The sequence below is a fragment of the Patiria miniata genome, unplaced genomic scaffold (assembly GCF_015706575.1).
Source record: "Patiria miniata isolate m_02_andy unplaced genomic scaffold, ASM1570657v1 HiC_scaffold_28, whole genome shotgun sequence".
NCBI classification, from domain to species: domain Eukaryota; kingdom Metazoa; phylum Echinodermata; class Asteroidea; order Valvatida; family Asterinidae; genus Patiria; species Patiria miniata.
In genome coordinates, this window is record NW_024037067.1 from 5,997,083 (window position 1) to 6,020,508 (window position 23,426).

At 43.4% G+C, this 23,426-nt stretch overlaps 1 protein-coding gene across 2 annotated transcripts in view; it reads right to left on the reverse strand.

Moving 5' to 3' along the window:
* Positions 1-4,527: 4,527 nt before the first annotated feature.
* The window catches only part of LOC119734779 (CMP-N-acetylneuraminate-poly-alpha-2,8-sialyltransferase-like), a 31,577-nt gene continuing 12,678 nt past the window's right edge, over positions 4,528-23,426 (reverse strand). The window contains exons 1-4 of one of the 2 annotated variants that reach the window (XM_038208328.1): positions 8,080-8,216; positions 6,544-6,944; positions 5,672-6,274; positions 4,528-5,093 (exon numbers count right to left, since the gene is read on the reverse strand). In XM_038208328.1, the coding sequence (XP_038064256.1) occupies positions 4,820-5,093; positions 5,672-6,274; positions 6,544-6,893 (1,227 nt within the window). In that variant the 5' untranslated portion in view covers positions 6,894-6,944; positions 8,080-8,216 and the 3' untranslated portion in view covers positions 4,528-4,819. Of the gene's footprint in view, positions 5,094-5,671; positions 6,275-6,543; positions 6,945-8,079; positions 8,217-23,426 lie in introns of those variants that run through there. The other variant, XM_038208329.1, reaches the window with a different exon arrangement.

The following is a 23,426-nucleotide window of genomic DNA, read 5'->3' on the forward strand; positions in this document are numbered from 1 at the left end:
AAGCCAGACGGAATAATTTCACGGGGTTGTTTAGTACCAGTACAATCTGTAATCCAAGTAAGCTTTTTGATAATAATTTGATAGGTTACTTTTGCGATAAATGCAAATGATCCTATATGCCTTTAAGGTACAATTACTAATTCTCTTCTCATTGAGGGGGATGGATTGCATTTCGTGACCAAGAAACAGCTTTTAAAGTTGAGGATGTGAATTGTGTCAGCACTGGCTGAATTAACCATTTTGAGATATGATGGACACAACATTTGGTTTCGGTCAACTCTTTTATACTCGTCTAAATGAACCCTAACCAAATATCGCCTTACTATTGTGTCCATCACATCAAAAAAGCTAATGTTCTGACTTGGTTGGAGGCAATCCACGCCCTTTCCCTAGCCCCGCCCCCTCTCGGAATCCAGCTGGATAATGTCACTCCAATGCCATTTTATTACATTAATTAACCTTGCTACTATTTAAGAGGTCACAATCTTTCAATGTTTTCTTCCTCACCTCCTGGCATACTGTGTACAAACCAATGGGGGTCTTGACCAGTATTGACCCAAGTAAATAACAAGGCTGACAATGCATGTTTTCCATAGGAGGGTTTTAAGTAAAAAATTACATATAAGATTTTGAAGGTTTGCATGTTGAAGATAGCAATAAGGTAAAGTTTACTGTAAAGTAAATTGCATGTATATTCTTATATGTATATTATTGTGCTTTGTTTGGAAAGAAGTCAAACTTCTTTTCACAACTGCGATCAAGTTTGACCATTAAAGTCTGAAAAAAAGCTATTAAGAATGTCAACATAATTCTTGATTTCCCTTCTAGATAAAGAAATTGGAACGGTATTTAATAAAATCTGACTTTAAGGCGACTAAACATTAAAGGGCCCATGCAATGTAATTTTATTTTAATGCAGTCGGCGAAAATGCACCTTTGTGTCCCATTTAACCGTATTTTTAATTCTTGTTTTGCCATTTTCAAGGGTATTTTGGTGCCATTTGGCTTTTTATGCTAATGCAAATTTCCATATTCATGAGCAATAGTGTGATGTCATTTCAAGCAGAAACCTCAATGTTACAGCTACCAAAAGTTGTCAGAGTTTTGGCTGTTTTGCTGTTGTAAATTTTCTTTCCTTTGGTGATTTGTTGTATCAGTACATGGCAATGAGCAAACTTTTCTCACAAATGTTTTCAATGAACACATTTTTGGGTTCACAATTTAAACAGAAAACCCTTAAACTGTACTGAACAGTGTCTTCCTGAAGTGACGTCACAGCAACAGCGCCCTCAATTGTCCAGAAAAAGCATTGCAAATTTTAAATGTTTAAAGAAGTGCACCTTTCAATAAAATTAACCAAAAAGGATGTCAAATAGTTTTCAAACATTTAAGAGGAGTAGAAAGTTGCACAAAATGTGTTCCTCAGAAAAATTCTCTCATGAACCCTTTAACACATCTGTGACATTCCATAGCCCACTCTACTCCTATCCAGAACAACATGAAAATCGATCCAAAGACTTGCATGAAGTTGAGAAGCCCTAAAATTGTCCGCATCCCCCCTGTGAGAAAAAATCTAGCCGCCACTATAATCTTCAGAATCTATTGGGGATTCTACCCACCCTCCGAAAGAATGTTTTTATCCGCATTTTAATCTTGTTAACAGTCCAAAGGTCTCGCGTGTCGACTTAGCCGAGATCACTAGTTCCTCCATGATCATGATGTGAGTCACGTATACACTTCGGAATGTGGGTTAAACAATTCAACAGTTGTATCTTACCCAATATTCAGTATAAGGCCAATCGAAAAAAAAATAGTTTCTCGTCCGGGCTGTTTGAAAAACGAAGGAGGCGGCCCTTTTCCCAAGATGGCGTATTTTCTAAAATGGATTGTTCCATTTGTGTCCAAAGGAGCCGCCATCCTTTCTACCAGATTTTGAACTTGGTACATATAGATACAGTTTCGCTCGAAACATATACAAGACAATAATATATTGCAAAATGAAAGGGGGTGTTGTGGATGCGGCAGGGGGAAAAAAAACATGCAGCCGGGGGGGAAATGAAGCGGGCGTGCACGAGAAACTGGTTTTTTTTTGTTTTTACTTGGCCTTAGATTTCATTCATGTCCTCGGACACTTCGACTAACTGACTCCCCCTGCGTAACATTGCACTTGCCTTGCAGTGCAATGGGATTTAGTTTTGGTCCATGAATAGTGAGCGCCCATCCATTCAATCCAATAATGTCTCCAAGCCAATATCCAATATTGGATTCCATTAAAACACACACAACTTCATATCCAGAGCCCACTTTCGTGATTTATTGCTTACAATGGTGACGGAAAAATATACAATCTCCATGCACGCCTCACCGTTTCTATATGCTGTTATGTTTAAAGTGTTATTTTCGAGTTTCACCCCGAAATAGATTTTGGTTTTTTTTAAATTGATATTTTTTTCTAGCACTATAAAAGTTATTCACTTTTGAATGAGACATCGGAACCAAAGAATCCGCCCATGTTTAGTTATGGAATAACTACTTTACAAGTTCCGAATTGTTTTTGCGGCCCGAAATTTCCGAATTGTTGGCGGCGTACGCGCAGGACTGTGCACGTGACGCGTGATGCAAATGTAACAGAATTTCAAAAGTGCCAGGGTTTGACAAAGATGAAACTCGGGCAGTTACTATACTGAGCGGAAAGAGGTTTTATCACAAAGAGTACCGACGATTTTGTACTTAGATTTGGATGTTGTCAGCATAACCCCGAGAGCATTAAGGTACCCAGTTCGTTAGTACAAACGTCATACACGCGTGCGCACCACTGATTACTAGCGCCCATTGGTTAAACACTCAAGTTGCGTTAGCTTCCGGTTCCAATGCTACTTAATGGACCGATCCAGTTAGCTCCGCCCAGTGCGCACGTGGGCAAATTAACACGTGCTCCTCTCCAATGCCTTGCTGCATTTTCCTTCCACGCGCATCATACGCGCGTGCACGCATGTCGGACTTTAGTGCATACCATGGTGCATGCACGTCGGACATAAATCACGGCTGTGATTGGTCAGAACACCATGGGGCGGTGCTTACTGGATCGGTCCATTGCCAGTGGGCGTGGTTTAAACTGAACCTGGCATTTATCAAAGTAATCGATTATTCCGTCGGGTGCAGCACGAATTGACGAATTCGATGTTTTGTCGCACCACGAAGTGACGGGTCGTCGATGCATCACCCCATGATGCAACTGACATTGTTTTGAAACTCTGCCTTCGATTCATATATATGGAAAGCTTTGAAGAGTGCAACTTTGTATAAAAAAAATAGTGCCAACACACTTGAAAGTTTTAAAATGTTCAAATTTATTTACTATATAGAGCTATTTTGTGGCATGTTAAATTTTAACACATGTTATTACAAAATTGTAAAGAGCACAAACCACGTACCATTAATGGGATTGAGCTGTTGAATGTTGCCAATTCACGTTTTATTTGTTTGTGGTAAAGGTTGCTTAAGTTTGGAGATATATACTTATCAAAATGTAAAACAGGACATTTCATTGGTCGGACTATTTCAGTGCACAGCTATAAAATAGACTCCTGAGGCTTGACCACGCCCACTGATTAATTTATATGAAATCGCCCAAAACTCTCGACGCGATTCCAAAAACTGAACTTTCGCACTGCCATTAAAATGCATGATTAAGAAACACATTGGCACTTTGCCACGCCCCTTTGCTGTTAGTAACACGCCTGAATGCGTAGTTTCAGGCAAGCTAGGGGAGGGGCTGTGAATTTGGGGATATGTAACTAATGGACCGATCCAGTATGCCCTGCCCACTGCGCACTGGGCAAATCAACACGTGCTCCTTTCCAATGCCACGCTGCATTCATGCCGCGCACATCATACGCGCGTGCACGCATGTCGGACTTTCGTGCACGCACGTCGGACCTAAATCACGGCTGTGATTGGTCTGGACACCATGAGGCGGAGCTTACTGGATCGGTCCATTCTCTGAGAAATACTGTTGCCAAGAATGATGCTTTGATATTTCTGTGTTAATTCCTTGCATACTGTTTCTATGGGGGAACCCGTTTGTAGCGAATTATTAATGTCGAGCATTCACACTTTTTCAGCTGTTGCTTCGATTTCGCGTCCATTTGCTGTGTCACAATTACTATGGTGACATTTTGTAGACGCCTCTCACTCCTGAAATCGATGGCACCGGACATGCGAGAAATATCGGACGGATTCTCTCTCGTGCGTTCGATTTTCGTAGACGTCAGCGTCACCTGAAAATTGCGGCAGTGGAGAACAACACGTGTTCTTGTAATTGTTTAATTGAGTCTACAAATACAATATGTGTATACTCGCGAGTGATGAGTTATCAGTATGCATGTTGATGCAACAGGAAGAGTTAATCTTAAAAGAGCCGGTTTTTTTTTAACCTCAATGTCGTTTGCGTTTTGGACAGGTTGCAATAAGGCAGGTTTTTCCTATCGAAGGCCAATTCTAATAATTCAAACAACGGAAAATGTCTCCGTGCATGCACGCGGATGTGGACTTTTCTGTTTAATTTTGGCAGACTGATTTCGAATTACCGCACCATAAAAAAGACCATAGAAAATGATGAATGTTACCACACCATAAAAATAGCCATAAAAACGACGAATAATGGACAAATCACTGTTTTCTTGTCTTTCTTTTTAAAAAAAATGTGTGGTGCTTGGCTATTAAAGTTTAACTAATAATAAAGGTTTAAAAATGGCTTAAAATAAAGTTCATATTTTACAACGATTTCCATCTTTGCTTGTTTCGCACTCCGCGATCGTCACACCCCAGACCGTTTTCTGCACGCCCGCGTCTGCAGCTTGATCTCCCCCTTCGTCTGCAGGTCCTGAAGTTTCATGAACTCCAGCACGAAATCGTGCTTGGCCGTCTGATACTGGAAGTCCATGTCTTCGTAATAATGGTGGGGGATTCTCTCCCCGTGCGGACCCTCGTTGAACGGGTAGAAGCCGTACAGGGTCACGTTAGCGCAGAAAGTTCTCGCCACGGCGAACATGTCGAAGCCCAGGGTGGCGAAGCCCTCCAGACCCCACTCTCTGTTGAGAAAACAAAAGAGGGAACATGTAGTACAAGGCTTGGTGGTTTGTCCCACTTTGATACCAGTCTCTAGTCAAATGGTAAAAGTCTGACTCTACTCCAACATGACTCATCAGAGTCGTGTCTCACAATTACTTTTGAGATTTGTTTCTTGTACCACTGTCAGTTGCCTCTAAAGCAAGTCTTATTCAGACCGAAACCTCAGGCTAGCTAGTTTTGTTGATTTACTTTTGATCCAGTCAAGTTTCTATAATCACTTTGATCATCCATAGCCAAACAAGATACGACCTCAACAAAAACCCAAGTCATCTTTATATGCCTGCACTTCATTCAGTTGAAACCAACTTTGATGACTGAGCGATTTTGGATCCAAAATCATATTTGACCCTGAAAGAACGATCATAATTATAGTTTACTTCTCAATGTTCATTGCTTTCCAGCTGAAGGCCATGTGCATGCTCGTAATCTTATGAAGGCTGTTGTCCCCAATTTAAACCCACTTCGAGAGTGACCCACATTGGGTCATATCGACCCAACTTGACCCTTTATAGTCGATCGATGTCCTCCTCTTACTTACTTTTCGATGCTGATTGCTTTCCAGCCGAAGGCCAACTGAATGTCCATGAACTTGTTATCTTTGAGGGTCGCTGTCAGCTTCCGCAACATCTCCCTCTGGTACAGCTTATGGAGAGATTTCGGATACCAAAGGATGGACTTGTGCAGTTTCTTGATGCGCTCCAGGAGGATCCTGTTGTCCAGATTGCTTGTACCGCTCTGCACAACAGACGAGTGCAGCCTGTTGAGTGTCTCCCAGTTGATCGCCGTCAGGTCGGTGTGATGCCCCACGTCCGCCTCGTAGCCTTCCAGGGGAGCCAGGTTTGCCCGTAAGATGAAGTCGTGGTCGTCGATCGCCTCCCCACACCCACTGCCTGACAGGATCCCCCCGTTGCCCACAACGGCGCACCGCTCTTGCTGCGGAATCAGAAACATGTCCGGGAAATGATCGTCCATGTTGCACCGTTCGATCTCCTGGAACTCGGGGAGGGTTTCCCCGTCCGCCGGCTGAGGAACGTAGACCACCGGGTAGGAGTTCTGACGGAACTTCATGTACTTGGTCGGGACCTTATCTCGATACACCAGGATGGCTTTGTCTATAGAGTAGCAATCACTTCCGAAACCACTGGAAGTTAAGAAAATGAGAATTAGTATTTAATATGCAGTTGCCCATCTTAAAGCCTTAAGAGGAAGATAATTCTGAAAGTTCATGGAAATTAATTCTTTTTCTTGAGTTGTTTGCAGGGTTTGTTTCAAAGAGAGGCTCTTTGACTACATTTTGACGTATAAGATTGGTAACCTATACAAATTCGCGACACCAGAAAGTCATGGTATTGTAATTTTAGCCTCGCTTTTGTTCTGCTATGGAGACGGGAAGAAAAAATATATACTTGCCTTGTGCAAACTTTCTTGCAGTGTAGTGATACAGGGATCAACTTCTGTGTGGGCGGGGCGTCCTCATCCCGAGGGGGTACCTCAATCATCTCAGGGGTTGCTTTATTAGGGGGCGGGCCAATATGCACCCCGGGGCGTCGAGGTCTCTGAATGTTCTGGCCTGCATCCTGGGCGTAGCGACGGCCGAAGTAGTGGTGATTGGTCAGGGAAATAAGGACCACCAGACTGGTCAGGGCGGCCACTGTGCAAAACTTGCCCAGGCTCAATCTCATCCTACGGGATGGGATTTGGGATTTGATAATTGGCTGGACGATTGGTGTAGAACGCATGCGGTTCTTGCGCTCACTCATGCGTCAGATCTGTGCATGAAAATACAGATGGACTGCTTCGGTATGGTTGATCTGTTGAGAAATATACACATTTATTTCTCCATTATTGATCAAACCACAGTTGCTATTCTTGCTATAGGCCTACGTTGTTTACTCAATGTCATGAGACTTATTTCACAACACCACCAACCCAGCTTCGACTGTTATTAAACGGACAGGTTCCGTCCTGGCTAACTGTCCTTTTTAGGACACCATATACCCAATGCTCCCCCACATAATTTCTCCTGCATAGTACATATCACTAACTTCTCATAAAGTATGTACAGCTGTATTCGTGAGATGAATGCAGTGTTGCAAAAAGGCACAATGTACTGAACTGCAATACACTTTGACTTTATGGAAAACGCTAGGCCTATCTGGTTTGTTTTTATCAATTATTTATTCTGAAAGGGGGGATTAGTATACCCAACATGCCCAATCTTCAGTTTCAAAACATTTGGAAGCAATTTAAAATAGTTCTTTACAAAATGTAAATTCGTCTGGGTCGGCAGTTTTAGCACAGTCCGACCTTACGAGCTAACGCACGCAAGGGGTTATTATATTCTGCATGGGTGCTGATCCTCATCAACACTGCATGACATCATGATGTGATCACCACACCTTAGACATATCTATTCCCTGATCTACCCCTTCAGGTATTATCGGCTCTTCTTGCCTGTCAGATTAGGCCTACGAGTCGTCATTCCACTGAGGCATCGTGAAATGAGATCGAGAGATTTCCTGTTTTCCCCGAGTGAGATTCAATGTGATTTTTGGTGATTCATGGACAGAATTCGTACTGTGCTATCTGGAGCACAATAGAGTAGGAAGCGAGACGAAGGCCGATACAAACAAAAAGCCATACAAATTATACATTAATGTTTCAGCTAGACTGTTCAGCTACCTAGCTCCCATGACATTAATCCTTTAACATTTAAGCGGCTTTTTCCATTACATGCATCAACTTGAATTGAAAACGTGTCCTCTGACGGCTTCATGACATAAATTCATAGGTCTACAAAAGCAGAGTAAAAACACAGAGTGGGTTTGTGAAATTCTAGCGGGAAAAATGTACCGCAGCCATTTTAATCGACATCACGAAATTGTTCAGCAATATCAAAGTCATGTCTTTAGCTTATAAGCAGTGATAAATATTGTATCACCTTACCTTGACGGAGGATCTCTCGCTAGTTTATCTGAACATGACCGTAAAACATTTTTTTATGCCGTGTCTTCATTTATGGAGGTTTTATCCACTAGCGCGCCGCCATTTTGTTGGTGTTTATTGTCAGGGCTCAAAGTCCAATTTATGATATCTCGCCACAATAAACGTGCTGGACGATTCACGAAAGTAGATCTACCATCATACAATGTATACATCGTTATAAAGTTGGTGAGTGCTCAAAGGCCTTGAAATGTTTGCTCTGTTGTTAATCATTCATGTGAACTAAATAACTGGCTTGTTGGATAGGTGGGAGGAGCAGATTATGGGGGGGGGGGCTGGAGGGTCCCAATTATTTGATTTCATCCCAGTGGTTATACTGTGAATTTCAAAAGATGGGCTCATAAAATACCACCCGTTCCCCACCCCAGCACCCCTCCCCATGCACCCCTAGCATCCCTCTCCACCCCCCCCCCCCCGTATCTGTCTTTCGTTCCTCTAGAACTAGAAGTGTTCAGAGCTTATATATTGTTTTACTTTAACTACACTTAAAGGGAATATACAACATTTGCAAACATCGAAAAATAAAACTACCACGTTTTTATGAAATACTATACTAGGATGTTGGTAAGTGACAGTCTAAAGCATCCTGTAAAATTATGGCACCTGGTGCGAAGTCGTTTTCAAGAAAATTGTATTTTTGTATACATTTCCAACTGTGGTCGACCTAATTTTCAACTACTGCTCCAAATTTACCATTTTTTTCAGTCCCAATTTTGTTTGCTATTGGTTACATGTTCATGAACGGGTGCAGGCCAGCTAGACTGGTTCCCTTACCGTACAATTTCCCGGCATCTATAAATTGATCCATTTTATATTTAGTGGAGTCAGGGAACCAGACTACTTGAACATTTTTGTTTCTCTTGGTTTTTCCAGCATTTTCGAACACAAAACTTCAAACATGTCAGTGTAACAATATTTGATCTATCATACTAACCCCTCAAATAGTTCATTTCTGAAAATTACTGCAAAATCCAATGATGTACATTCCCTTTAAAAGTTGAATACACGGAGCTACATCATGGATGGAGGCGGCAATAGGTGAATACGCACGTAATCCACGGAAGGTGGTAGGGTTGGTTGACATCCTCCCCTCTATGTTATAGAAACTTGACTAGGACTTTAGTTAAACATGCAAAGTTTCATACCATGACCAGAAAAAGTAGTTGGGTCCCAATCTTATTTCAGTTATTTATGCATTCCAAAGTCAGTACTGGAGAAATCTAGTCAGATTGACTGAGTTTCAGTTACACCCAGCCGACCCTAGTCTGAGTATCACCCGTCGGGAGCCCGTCTCCTGTCTCGGACCATGGCTTTCGCCATGGTCTATTACATAGACTAGCTGACCCTGAAATGGCTAGCCAAATTTGACTGGTTTCTAGTCAAATCTGACTGGGTTGTTTTAGAGAGTATGCTACTTGTTGATTATTCACATAATGGACAATAATCCAAAATAATCTTACGTTTACTGAGGAACGTCGTGACACAATAAAACAGATCTTGATTAAAATGTTTCATAATTATACAGTGGCAAAGGTATTTATTGTTATTCATATAAAATGTGTTCTATTATCACAATCCATTGTCGTATGATTGTTTTAGTATTTGATGATACGGATCATGGGCGCCTCCCGTGAGGGGGAAAAGAAACCACAAGAACAAATGCAACATATCACCGGTTGCGAAACAAATATTAAGGAGGAGGGGAAGCTGGACATTATTCGATACTTAAAACAAACAAACAATCGCGTGTGTATATAGGCCCTATATTATATAGAGGGTAAGTAAAAACAAAAACAAAAAGGAAACTCTAATGGCAGGACCATTTATACTGAAGTTCTGCATGCAGCACTTTCAAAATCTAGCATATGAAAGCCCTATTAATAAGATATATTTTAGTACAAGAATTATTCGAATTTTAAACACAACCACCGTTTTAAAGTTCTGTCCACGGAGCACAAAAAAAGGGAAGTGGTTTTTTTTTTCAGCAAAACGAAAACAATTCACATAGGGGTGTTAGGTGTGAAACAGGAACCAGATCTTCAATACGTGCCATATCAATCGTACTTCCCTGGTGAATGCCTGTTTTATTTCATGTAAGAGCCGGATGGGGTTTCATGGAAAATGTGACCGACAACCGGATTTAAACGAGTTTCGTATGCCACGGTGAAGGTATTGAAGCGCCACTTGTCCGCTGACTGCATGATCAAATGGCCCATTTAACGTCAGTGAGATAATTTGCTTGTTACTGTGAAAATATTTGCCAGTTATTTTGAGATGGATCTTGAGGTTTACGTAGAGCCGGACGGGCTATGGATAGCCATTCTGGTTATTCTCCTCTTCTTGAATGTCATCGGGCCTTTCATCGTCTACGGAATCTTGAAGTGTAACGAAGAGAAGGAATCTGGGAGCAGTACAGGCGAGGAGGTTCTGACGTACACGAGAGAGTTGTTCCCCGGCATGGCAAGCCAGATGAGAGCCTATCAAGCAGAGAAAACTAGAAGTCGAGTCATCAAAGACATCAGCTTAGTTCGAATCTTATCCGTCCTCTCTTTCCTGAATTTCTGGTTCTACATCCCATGGTCGGTCGGTTGCTTGGCGACAACATGCTGGGAGTTCAGCAGGACCTTCCAGACCGTGGCCGATTTCGGTGCCGCTGCTATACCGCTCGGGTACTTCTTCATGTTGCTCGAGTCCGCGTTCTCCCGAGAAAAGGAGTACATTGATAACATAGGAGAAGCGAGTGAAGCAGCCCAGGTGATATCAAACCTGCGAGAGACCAAGCCGGATATCTTATGGCGCGCCGAGTGTTTCCACTACGAGACGCGCACGAGGACCGTCAACTATACTGATCCGTCGACCGGTCAGCGCAGCACGCGCACGGAGACCTATCAGGAACGAGTCGTCACCTACACGGATTCGCAGTATTTCATGTACAGCTTCTGGGTCGACGTTTCGGCTCCCAGACTGGAAGGCCTGGACAAGTGCGGCGTGACTAGGATCCGCCTCGAGAAGGAGATATCGGCAGGGGACGAAGAAACGTCTGCTGAATACTGCTCTGCATACGAGGCCTTCAAAGCTCGCAACAGAGGCAGAGATGAACACATGAACGCCTGGACTGAGATGACCGTCTCGGGCTTTGAGAAGCGCATCGCGGCCTTCGTGGGGGAGCCGACCACGCCCTGGTGGATGAACAAATGCGTCTATTGGCTGGCGGTGCTCCTAGCAGTCACGTGGCCCTACCGCTGGTACTTCAGGTCCAAGACGGGGAAAACACACTACACCATCGAGAAGAAGTTCTATATGACACGCCCACAAGAGGAGGGGCTTCGGCAATATGACGGCCCTCTTACGGACACCAAGCAACAGGACCAGCACGCGCATGCAGTCGCACCGGGAACTGGTGCCAAATCAACGGGCGAGGAGGAGACGACAGACATCGCAATTGAAGTGGGCGGGACTGTTGTCAAATATGAACTGTAGTGATGTTTTACATCAGAGACAAAGAATGAGTGATTTGTGTTTCATTCCCATCTTTCCCATGATGTGCAGTGGACGGTGGAAAGAGGTACGGGGCATACCAGAATTTTACCCACCTGTGAAAATCTTGTGATAAATAAATAGATTTAAAAACAGTGGATCAAGGATTTTTTTTAAAGATGCAGGGGGGTGTTAAGTGACAGTCCATGATTTTTAAGGGGGGGGGGAGTGGATGAGGCGTAACAGCAAATGCATAAAAAGGCCAACGACTTTACGCAATGGATCAATATTGGAAACACTGACTAATGACGCTTGTATGACAACTAACGGAAATGTAGGGTTTTGTCATGATGTAAATAATTAACATTACTTGCACAGAGGATGGTCAGTCACCCAAACCACTTCCACTTGAATGTACCCTTTTTTAAGAGAACCTGTGTAAACCATTGTGCTGTATATCGCAAACATTATGTACTTTTATCAACCTATTTCTTGCGTAATTAACTACATTTATCATAAGATTTTAAAGGCCGGTTCGCGCTAGAGGCGGCATGTCCGTTCAATCTTAGGAAACGAACAACTCTGGCCTCTTTTTCTCAATTTACAGTCGTGCGGAAGCTCCAGTAACCCCAAATACTACAGTTCAGTTTGTTATGTATATGGTCTTTAAAGGGAACTTTCTTTTCATAATCAATGGGCGTGATTAAGGAGAATTAGGGGGCGACAAAGATCAGTCGGAGACGTGAATTCGGATTTTGAATATACCGTTTTTGTTCAAACATAAGATATAGTTTGAATTATTGTGTATATAACCAATCTTTATTTGTCACTAAACAGTTAGTGGTGTAATGAAAGTACGCTTGCGGTGTATAGATACAAAGGGATTTCTTTATTTCGGCACTGTGTATATACGTAGCATATAACGGCGCAGCCTAATTCGTAAAGGGAATAGAAAAACTTTAGCGTCTTCTTCAAAAATTTCACCCCAAATGTAGGTATATTAACCATTAAAGTTGAAATAACGGGAAAGAGCATCATGTGGAATCATTGCGCCTATATGCTGTCATTTTTTTGGGGGAAAATGGAATTACCATAAATTGAGTTTCCTCCCAATGGTTATGACCTAAGCATCGCACTGTCAAAGAAAACCTAGATGCTTTGCTTCGAGAAAAATGAAGATGCATTTTCGCAGTTTTCTAAAAAGAAAAAAAAAAGGGGGAATGATATCTACTAACCTTAATTTCGACAGGTTAGTTTTGACTAACTCGTTTCAGATTCGTTGATCTTGATTAACCATTTCATATACTGTGGCAAGGCATTTATTGTTATTCATATAAAATGTGTTCTATTATCACAATCCATTGTCGCACGATTGTTTTAGTATTTGATGAGATGGATTATGGGCGCCTCCCGTGATGAATTTTGTCTAAATGGGGAAAAGAAACCAAAAGAACAAATGCAACATATCACCGGTTGCGAAACAAATATTAAGGAGGAGGGGAAGCTGGACATTATTCGATACTTGAAACAAACAAACAATCGCGTGTGTATATAGGCCCTATATAGAGGGTAAGTAAAAACAAAAACAAAAAGGAAACCCAAATGGCAAGACCATTTATACTGAAGTTCTGTATGCAGCACTTTCAAAATCTACCATATGAAAGCCCAATTAATAAGATATATTTTAGTACAAGAATTATTCGAATATTAAACACAACCACCGTTTTAAAGTTCTGTCCACGGAGCACAAAAAAAGGGAAGTGTTTTTTTTTTCAGCAAAACGAAAACAATTAACATGCAAGGGCGGATCCAGAACACAATTTTTTTGGGGGGGGCCCAAAAAATTGTTGGTACCCCAAAAAAGTGGGTCAAAAAAATTACGGCGTGGGGTTCGGGGCCCGCTTAAGGGCCCCGAAAATTTTTTGGATTCTAGATGCTCTGTGGTGCGATCTGAGGCAATTTCTGACCACTTTACCAATGTTTTTTGAGGAAAAGATGGTGGTGTGCTCATTGCCTGCCTTTATTGCGATGTCACATAAAACAAATAAAAAAAATTTTGGTCCCCAAAAAAAGTGGGTCAAAAAAATTACGGCGTAGGGTTCGGGGCCCGCTTAAGGGCCCCGAATTTTTTTTTGGATTCTAGATGCTCTGTGGTGCGATCTGAAGCAATTTCTGACCACTTTACCAATGTTTTTTGAGGAAAAGATGGTGGTGTGCTCATTGTCTGCCTTTATTGCGATGTCACATAACAAACAAAAATTGGTTTCGTTTTTTTTTTGGGGGGGGGTGGCCATGGCCCCCTTTGGCCCCGGCCCCCCCCCCGATCCGCCCTTGTTCACATGGGGGTGTTATGTGTGAAACAGGAACCAGATCTTCAATACGTGCCATTTCAATCGTACTTCCCTGGTGAATGCCTGTTTTATTTCCTGTAAGAGCCGGATGGGGTTTCATGGAAAATGTGACCGACAACCGGATTTAAACGAGTTTTGTATGCCACGGTGAAGGGATTTAAGCGCCACTTGTCCGCTGACTGCATGATCAAATGGCCCGGTTAACGTCAGCGAGATAATTTGTTTGTTACTGTGAAAATATTTGCCAGTTATTTTGTGATGGATCTTGAGGTTTACGTAGAGCCGGACGGGCTATGGATAGCCATTCTGGTTATTCTCCTCTTCTTGAATGTCATCGGGCCTTTCATCGTCTACGGAATCTTGAAGTGTAACGAAGGGAAGGAATCTGGGAGCAGTACAGGCGAGGAGGATCTGACGTACAAGAGAGAGTTGTTCCCCGGCATGGCAAGCCAGATGAGAGCCTATCAAGCAGAGAAAACTAGAAGTCGAGTCATCAAAGACATCAGCTTAGTTCGAATCTTATCCGTCCTCTCTTTCCTGAATTTCTGGTTCTACATCCCATGGTCGGTCGGTTGCTTGGCGACAACATGCTGGGAGTTCAGCAGGACCTTCCAGATCGTGGCCGATTTCGGTGCCGCTGCTATACCGCTCGGGTACTTCTTCATGTTGCTCGAGTCCGCGCTCTCCCGAGAAATGGAGTACATTGATAACATAGGAGAAGCGAGTGAAGCAGCCCAGGTGATATCAAACCTGCGAGAGACCAAGCCGGATATCTTATGGCGCGCCGAGTGTTTCCACTACGAGACACGCACGAGGACCGTCAACTATACTGATCCGTCGACCGGTCAGCGCAGCACGCGCACGGAGACCTATCAGGAACGAGTCGTCACCTACACGGATTCGCAGTATTTCATGTACAGCTTCTGGGTCGACGTTTCGGCTCCCAGACTGGAAGGCCTGGACAAGTGCGGCGTGACTAGGATCCGCCTCGAGAAGAAGATATCGGCAGGGGACGAAGAAACGTCTGCTGAATACTGCTCTGCATACGAGGCCTTCAAAGCTCGCAACAGAGGCAGAGATGAACACATGAACGCCTGGACTGAGACGACCGTCTCGGGCTTTGAGAAGCGCATCGCGGCCTTCGTGGGGGAGCCGACCACGCCCTGGTGGATGAACAAATGCGTCTATTGGCTGGCGGTGCTCCTAGCAGTCACGTGGCCCTACCGCTGGTACTTCAGGTCCAAGACGGGGAAAACACACTACACCATCGAGAAGAGGTTCTATATGACACGCCCACAAGAGGAGGGGCTTCGGCAATATGACGGCCCTCTTACGGACACCAAGCAACAGGACCAGCACGCGCATGCAGTCGCACCGGGAACTGGTGCCAAATCAACGGGCGAGGAGGAGACGACAGACATCGCAATTGAAGTGGGCGGGACTGTTGTCAAATATGAACTGTAGTGATGTTTTACATCAGAGACAAAGAACGAGTGATTTGTGTTTCATTCCCATCTTTCCCATGATGTGCAGTGGACGGTGGAAAGAGGTACGAGGCATACCAGAATTTTACCCACCTGTGAAAATCTGGTGATAAATAAATAGATTTAAAAACAGTGGATCAAGGATTTTTTTGAAAAGATGCAGGAGGGGGTGTTAAGTAACAGTCCATGATTTTCAAGGGGGGGGGGAGAGGGTGAGGCGTAACAGCAAATGCGTAAAAAGGCCAACGACCTGATGCAATGGATCAATATTTGAAACACTGACTAATGACGCTTGTATGACAACCAACGGAAATGTAGGGTTTTGTCATGATGTAAATAATTAACATTACTTGCACAGAGGATGGTAAGTCACCCAAACCACCTTCACTTTAATGTGCCCTTTAAGAGAACCTGTGTAAACCATTGTGCTGTATATCGCAAACCTTCTGTACTTTTTTCAACCTATTTCTTGCGTTTTAATTACTTTATTATAAGATTTTAAAGGCCGGTTCGGAAATTGACGCCACGAAGAAGCCTTCTCGGTAAAATCAGGCGCTAGAGGCGGCATGTCCGTTCAATCTTAGCCTCCGGATTCTCCGAGACGATAGCCTGCGCTCGCTCTCACACCGAATGTAACGTTTTGTTAAAACATTTAAGATATAGTTTGAATTATTGTGTAACCTTCTTTTAATTGTCACAACATATTTAGTGGTGTTATGAAAGTATGCTAGCAGTGCGTAGATACAAAATAGTTTTTCATTTCGGCTGTATGTACATAGTGTATAACGGCGCATGAAAATTCGATTACATATAGAAAGGAAACGAAAACCTTTGGCCTCTTTTTCTCAATTTTCACTCGTGCGGAAGTTCCAGTAACCCCAAATACTACAGTTCAGTTTGTTAAGTATATGAGTCTTTAAAGGGAACTTTATATATATATATATATATATATATATATATATATATATATATATATATATATATATATATATATGCAATAAATTCAGAATATTCTCTTTCTGAACAGACTGTTTCGTACCATAAGGCACTCATCAGCAGAATGACGAAAAATAGAATACAAGTAGCATCTTACCTTATTTCGAATCAAGCGCGCGCACGCGTTACGCGCGTTACGTCATTGAAGTTAGTACGCGTTTACGTCACTGAAGTAAGAACACATCTGTCTCGATGCCTGCACTTGGAGACGATTTCGCTTCTCTTATTCAGTGTACCTAGATCTGGCCTACATATGATTATGTACTTCTCTGCTATACACAAATTGCATCTCTTTTTTACGTTAGAGTATGGCAGTGCTTTCAGAACTATGTCCCATTTGATTTCATAGTCTTTCCCTTCGTCCTTTAAGTCCCATATATGTTTACTTAGCTCTGTTTACGCCCTCTTGCTCTCGGATCTGAATGACTGCTTGTGGTTCGCCAGTCTCGCCTTGAAGGTTGTGGACGTCAGCCCGACGTATGCCTCCTTCCTGCCTTCGCTCGTGACGGTGGCCTGGTACACTATGTTCTTGCTGAGGCACTCCCCGTTCAGCGGGCATTCGGCATTGCGGGGACAACTGCATGTTCTACCACCGACGTCGTCCTCCTGTTTTACCTTCCGTTTGTTGATTGACTGGATCGTTGCCTTCATGTTCGGCATGCAGCTGTACGATAACTTTACTGTGTTCCGGTTGAGCACTTTGTGAAGCTTATGTTCCTTGGGGAAGCATTTGTCTATTATCTGAAGGAATTTCTTTCCAATGTTGGTACGTACGCTCTTGTTGTATGGCGGGTTGTACCATGTCACCTCCCTTTTTCTAGTCCTTTTCCTGGTGTTATTGCCCGGTGTGTACGTCAGTCGATACTTGTGCCCGCTTTTTTGCAGAGCCTCCTGGTAGGCCGGGGCAGCTTTCTCGAATGCCTCCTTGCTCGACGAGATGTTGGAGAGTCGCTTGTTGATTCCCTCTGGTATCTGTTTGATGACGGCGGGTGGATGGTTTGACTGGACATGTACATAGAGAGGTACATTACCTGGTTTCATGTATGGCTTGTACCCTCCCGTTCGCAGGTCTAATGTGATGTCAAGGAAGTTTACTGTTGCCTTGTTGGCTTCGATCGTTACCTTTAAGTCATTTTCCCGGAATACTTGGCATATTTCCTTCTTGATGTTTTCTATTTTCTTGGGGGTCTCCTTGAATACTGCCAGACCGTCGTCCCTGTATAGTCCCACTCTATTTCCGTACTTTGGTTTCAAGATCGACAGCAGATATGCTACGACCAGCTCGCATGACTCCGCGCCGTCGAAACTGCCCATCGTGACATCGAATTTGCTGTCTGCATTACGCTTTTTCCACGGTACCTGGTCGTTGAATACCACTGTCTGTTTTGCGTGGATGATGATATCTTTCTCCTTGCTGCTAATGTTCTCGTACTTTTCCGCGAACCCTAGGGCCTTCAGGAGAAGCTTTTCCGTTATCGAGGGGTAGAACTCCACAATGTCGAAATTTATGAAGCTCGATTCTTGCTTGTTTGGGATTTTCTTATACCAGTCCAGTACGGCGTCCGTGCTTTTCCACAGGTTGAATCCTGTCGCGCTTATGACTTTACCGACGATTCTGTCGAGGATCACTTTACTTATATGTCCTATCTCTGATTTGGTTGGGCTGATTAGTCGACATGATGGTTTGTTATCGAAGTTGTCCTTGTGGTCCTTCAAAGTAATGAAGACTTCCCTCTCGGCCAATTTATCTATGCGGTCGCCCAGTCCAAGACTTTTAGCAATTCTTTTCGCTTCGCGATTGATTTCCGCTACTTCCTTTTGCTCGGTTTTCTTGTATGTTTTGGTGACATTCGCCCTGACAAGATTTACATAGTCATCTTTTTCCATCTTGTAATAATTTGTAGTCTTATCAGCCTTGACGGTAAGCTTATCATCATTCCTAATCGTATTTATGTCTTCGTTTAATTTGCGTTGGAACTGGCTAGTGGTCTTCTCAAATTCGACGTTTTGAATCAGACTCACCAAATTGTCTTCGAATTCTCTCAGTTCCGGAATGACTGGTGGTGTTTTCCGCGAGTTAAATCCGTACGTTTCCTCCTTCTCCGCCTTGTCTTTGTTCAGCTCCGGATTCAGAAAGAAGAATGATCTCCATCTAATCCTTTTGATGAACATTTCCGTTTTCTCGATCAGGCGCTTGAGGTATGTTGTTCTCGATGCTACCGGAATATTCTTCGTCGAATATTCAAAGTTCACTCTTTCCATTTTGAAGTGCGACGTCAGGAGAGTGCTCAACTATAAAAATAGGAGCTAGTATATCCAATGAAATCGTCTTCTATCACAATTCACAGTGCTCGATACATCTCTGTAGAGCTATAAACATGCAATAAATTCAGAATATTCTCTTTCTGAACAGACTGTTTCGTACCATAAGGCACTCATCAGCAGAATGACGAAAAATAGAATACAAGTAGCATCTTACCTTATTTCGAATCAAGCGCGCGCACGCGTTACGCGCGTTACGTCATTGAAGTTAGTACGCGTTTACGTCACTGAAGTAAGAACACATCTGTCTCGATGCCTGCACTTGGAGACGATTTCGCTTCTCTTATTCAGTGTACCTAGATCTGGCCTACATATGATTATGTACTTCTCTGCTATACACAAATTGCATCTCTTTTTTACGTTAGAGTATGGCAGTGCTTTCAGAACTATGTCCCATTTGATTTCATAGTCTTTCCCTTCGTCCTTTAAGTCCCATATATGTTTACTTAGCTCTGTTTGCGCCCTCTTGCTCTCGGATCTGAATGACTGCTTGTGGTTCGCCAGTCTCGCCTTGAAGGTTGTGGACGTCAGCCCGACGTATGCCTCCTTCCTGCCTTCGCTCGTGACGGTGGCCTGGTACACTATGTTCTTGCTGAGGCACTCCCCGTTCAGCGGGCATTCGGCATTGCGGGGACAACTGCATGTTCTACCACCGACGTCGTCCTCCTGTTTTACCTTCCGTTTGTTGATTGACTGGATCGTTGCCTTCATGTTCGGCATGCAGCTGTACGATAACTTTACTGTGTTCCGGTTGAGCACTTTGTGAAGCTTATGTTCCTTGGGGAAGCATTTGTCTATTATCTGAAGGAATTTCTTTCCAATGTTGGTACGTACGCTCTTGTTGTATGGCGGGTTGTACCATGTCACCTCCCTTTTTCTAGTCCTTTTCCTGGTGTTATTGCCCGGTGTGTACGTCAGTCGATACTTGTGCCCGCTTTTTTGCAGAGCCTCCTGGTAGGCCGGGGCAGCTTTCTCGAATGCCTCCTTGCTCGACGAGATGTTGGAGAGTCGCTTGTTGATTCCCTCTGGTATCTGTTTGATGACGGCGGGTGGATGGTTTGACTGGACATGTACATAGAGAGGTACATTACCTGGTTTCATGTATGGCTTGTACCCTCCCGTTCGCAGGTCTAATGTGATGTCAAGGAAGTTTACTGTTGCCTTGTTGGCTTCGATCGTTACCTTTAAGTCATTTTCCCGGAATACTTGGCATATTTCCTTCTTGATGTTTTCTATTTTCTTTTCTTTTTTTATGTTTATAGCTCTACAGAGATGTATCGAGCACTGTGAATTGTGATAGAAGACGATTTCATTGGATATACTAGCTCCTATTTTTATAGTTGAGCACTCTCCTGACGTCGCACTTCAAAATGGAAAGAGTGAACTTTGAATATTCGACGAAGAATATTCCGGTAGCATCGAGAACAACATACCTCAAGCGCCTGATCGAGAAAACGGAAATGTTCATCAAAAGGATTAGATGGAGATCATTCTTCTTTCTGAATCCGGAGCTGAACAAAGACAAGGCGGAGAAGGAGGAAACGTACGGATTTAACTCGCGGAAAACACCACCAGTCATTCCGGAACTGAGAGAATTCGAAGACAATTTGGTGAGTCTGATTCAAAACGTCGAATTTGAGAAGACCACTAGCCAGTTCCAACGCAAATTAAACGAAGACATAAATACGATTAGGAATGATGATAAGCTTACCGTCAAGGCTGATAAGACTACAAATTATTACAAGATGGAAAAAGATGACTATGTAAATCTTGTCAGGGCGAATGTCACCAAGACATACAAGAAAACCGAGCAAAAGGAAGTAGCGGAAATCAATCGCGAAGCGAAAAGAATTGCTAAAAGTCTTGGACTGGGCGACCGCATAGATAAATTGGCCGAGAGGGAAGTCTTCATTACTTTGAAGGACCACAAGGACAACTTCGATAACAAACCATCATGTCGACTAATCAGCCCAACCAAATCAGAGATAGGACATATAAGTAAAGTGATCCTCGACAGAATCGTCGGTAAAGTCATAAGCGCGACAGGATTCAACCTGTGGAAAAGCACGGACGCCGTACTGGACTGGTATAAGAAAATCCCAAACAAGCAAGAATCGAGCTTCATAAATTTCGACATTGTGGAGTTCTACCCCTCGATAACGGAAAAGCTTCTCCTGAAGGCCCTAGGGTTCGCGGAAAAGTACGAGAACATTAGCAGCAAGGAGAAAGATATCATCATCCACGCAAAACAGACAGTGGTATTCAACGACCAGGTACCGTGGAAAAAGCGTAATGCAGACAGCAAATTCGATGTCACGATGGGCAGTTTCGACGGCGCGGAGTCATGCGAGCTGGTCGTAGCATATCTGCTGTCGATCTTGAAACCAAAGTACGGAAATAGAGTGGGACTATACAGGGACGACGGTCTGGCAGTATTCAAGGAGACCCCCAAGAAAATAGAAAACATCAAGAAGGAAATATGCCAAGTATTCCGGGAAAATGACTTAAAGGTAACGATCGAAGCCAACAAGGCAACAGTAAACTTCCTTGACATCACATTAGACCTGCGAACGGGAGGGTACAAGCCATACATGAAACCAGGTAATGTACCTCTCTATGTACATGTCCAGTCAAACCATCCACCCGCCGTCATCAAACAGATACCAGAGGGAATCAACAAGCGACTCTCCAACATCTCGTCGAGCAAGGAGGCATTCGAGAAAGCTGCCCCGGCCTACCAGGAGGCTCTGCAAAAAAGCGGGCACAAGTATCGACTGACGTACACACCGGGCAATAACACCAGGAAAAGGACTAGAAAAAGGGAGGTGACATGGTACAACCCGCCATACAACAAGAGCGTACGTACCAACATTGGAAAGAAATTCCTTCAGATAATAGACAAATGCTTCCCCAAGGAACATAAGCTTCACAAAGTGCTCAACCGGAACACAGTAAAGTTATCGTACAGCTGCATGCCGAACATGAAGGCAACGATCCAGTCAATCAACAAACGGAAGGTAAAACAGGAGGACGACGTCGGTGGTAGAACATGCAGTTGTCCCCGCAATGCCGAATGCCCGCTGAACGGGGAGTGCCTCAGCAAGAACATAGTGTACCAGGCCACCGTCACGAGCGAAGGCAGGAAGGAGGCATACGTCGGGCTGACGTCCACAACCTTCAAGGCGAGACTGGCGAACCACAAGCAGTCATTCAGATCCGAGAGCAAGAGGGCGCAAACAGAGCTAAGTAAACATATATGGGACTTAAAGGACGAAGGGAAAGACTATGAAATCAAATGGGACATAGTTCTGAAAGCACTGCCATACTCTAACGTAAAAAAGAGATGCAATTTGTGTATAGCAGAGAAGTACATAATCATATGTAGGCCAGATCTAGGTACACTGAATAAGAGAAGCGAAATCGTCTCCAAGTGCAGGCATCGAGACAGATGTGTTCTTACTTCAGTGACGTAAACGCGTACTAACTTCAATGACGTAACGCGCGTAACGCGTGCGCGCGCTTGATTCGAAATAAGGTAAGATGCTACTTGTATTCTATTTTTCGTCATTCTGCTGATGAGTGCCTTATGGTACGAAACAGTCTGTTCAGAAAGAGAATATTCTGAATTTATTGCATGTTTATAGCTCTACAGAGATGTATCGAGCACTGTGAATTGTGATAGAAGACGATTTCATTGGATATATATATATATATATATATATATATATATATTCCATGGGCGTGATCAGGGGCGGATCCAGGAATTTTTGCGGGCAAATGTAGACATTTTTTTCTTTCTCTGGACACTTGGCATCCGAAAATCAATTGGTGGTGGTGGTGGGGTGGTGGTGGTGGTGGGGGTGGGTGGGGGTGGGGGGGGCTCAGACCATACTTTCAATGGGGGCGCTGTTCCAATCCGACGATTATTAACACTATATTACAGAATAGTGTACAAATACCCCCTAACCAAGCTGGCTCTGTCCATATTTTGTGCAGGGGCAGACATTAGTACCAGTATATTTTTGGGGCGTCCCTTTAAAAAGTGGATGAATTCGGGTGAGTTGCAGTAAGAATGTGGCTTAGGGTGTGGTTTAAGGCATGACTTGGCAGCGTCGCTTGGGCGTAAACCTATACTTTGACCGAACTTAAGATCTGAGGGGATTCACAGGTGTTGTCATTTAACTTTCAATCTAGACTTGAGGAGAAGTCGTTAGACAGTTGTGTGTTGTCCGACCAGGCCCTAATATAAGCACGGCGCTCGCAAGCGTCCTAGCTATACATCCGCCATCGATCAGGGCGTCAGGGCGTCGGGGAATTGTCAGGTCGAAACCAGATTAAAATTACATGACACAGCAAATTAAGCTCTCCCTTCGTACGATCCGATCACACATTGAATTTCAAGGGTTTTTTTTATAATGCCAGCAATGAATTTTATAATTATCAACTAATCTTTGATTGTTATTAAAATAAGCATGGCCAGGTAAATGAAACCTGTTTTGTATCCGGAAATACCCGTGCGCTATGCGAGATTGTCGACAAAATGCATTCGACAAACGTTGGTCACATGCCGAGGCGGTTACTTGATCTAAGGATTCATCAGAAATAATCAGAATCTTTTGGTGTGGGAACCAGACTAAAACCACGCATTGATTTTTTTGTT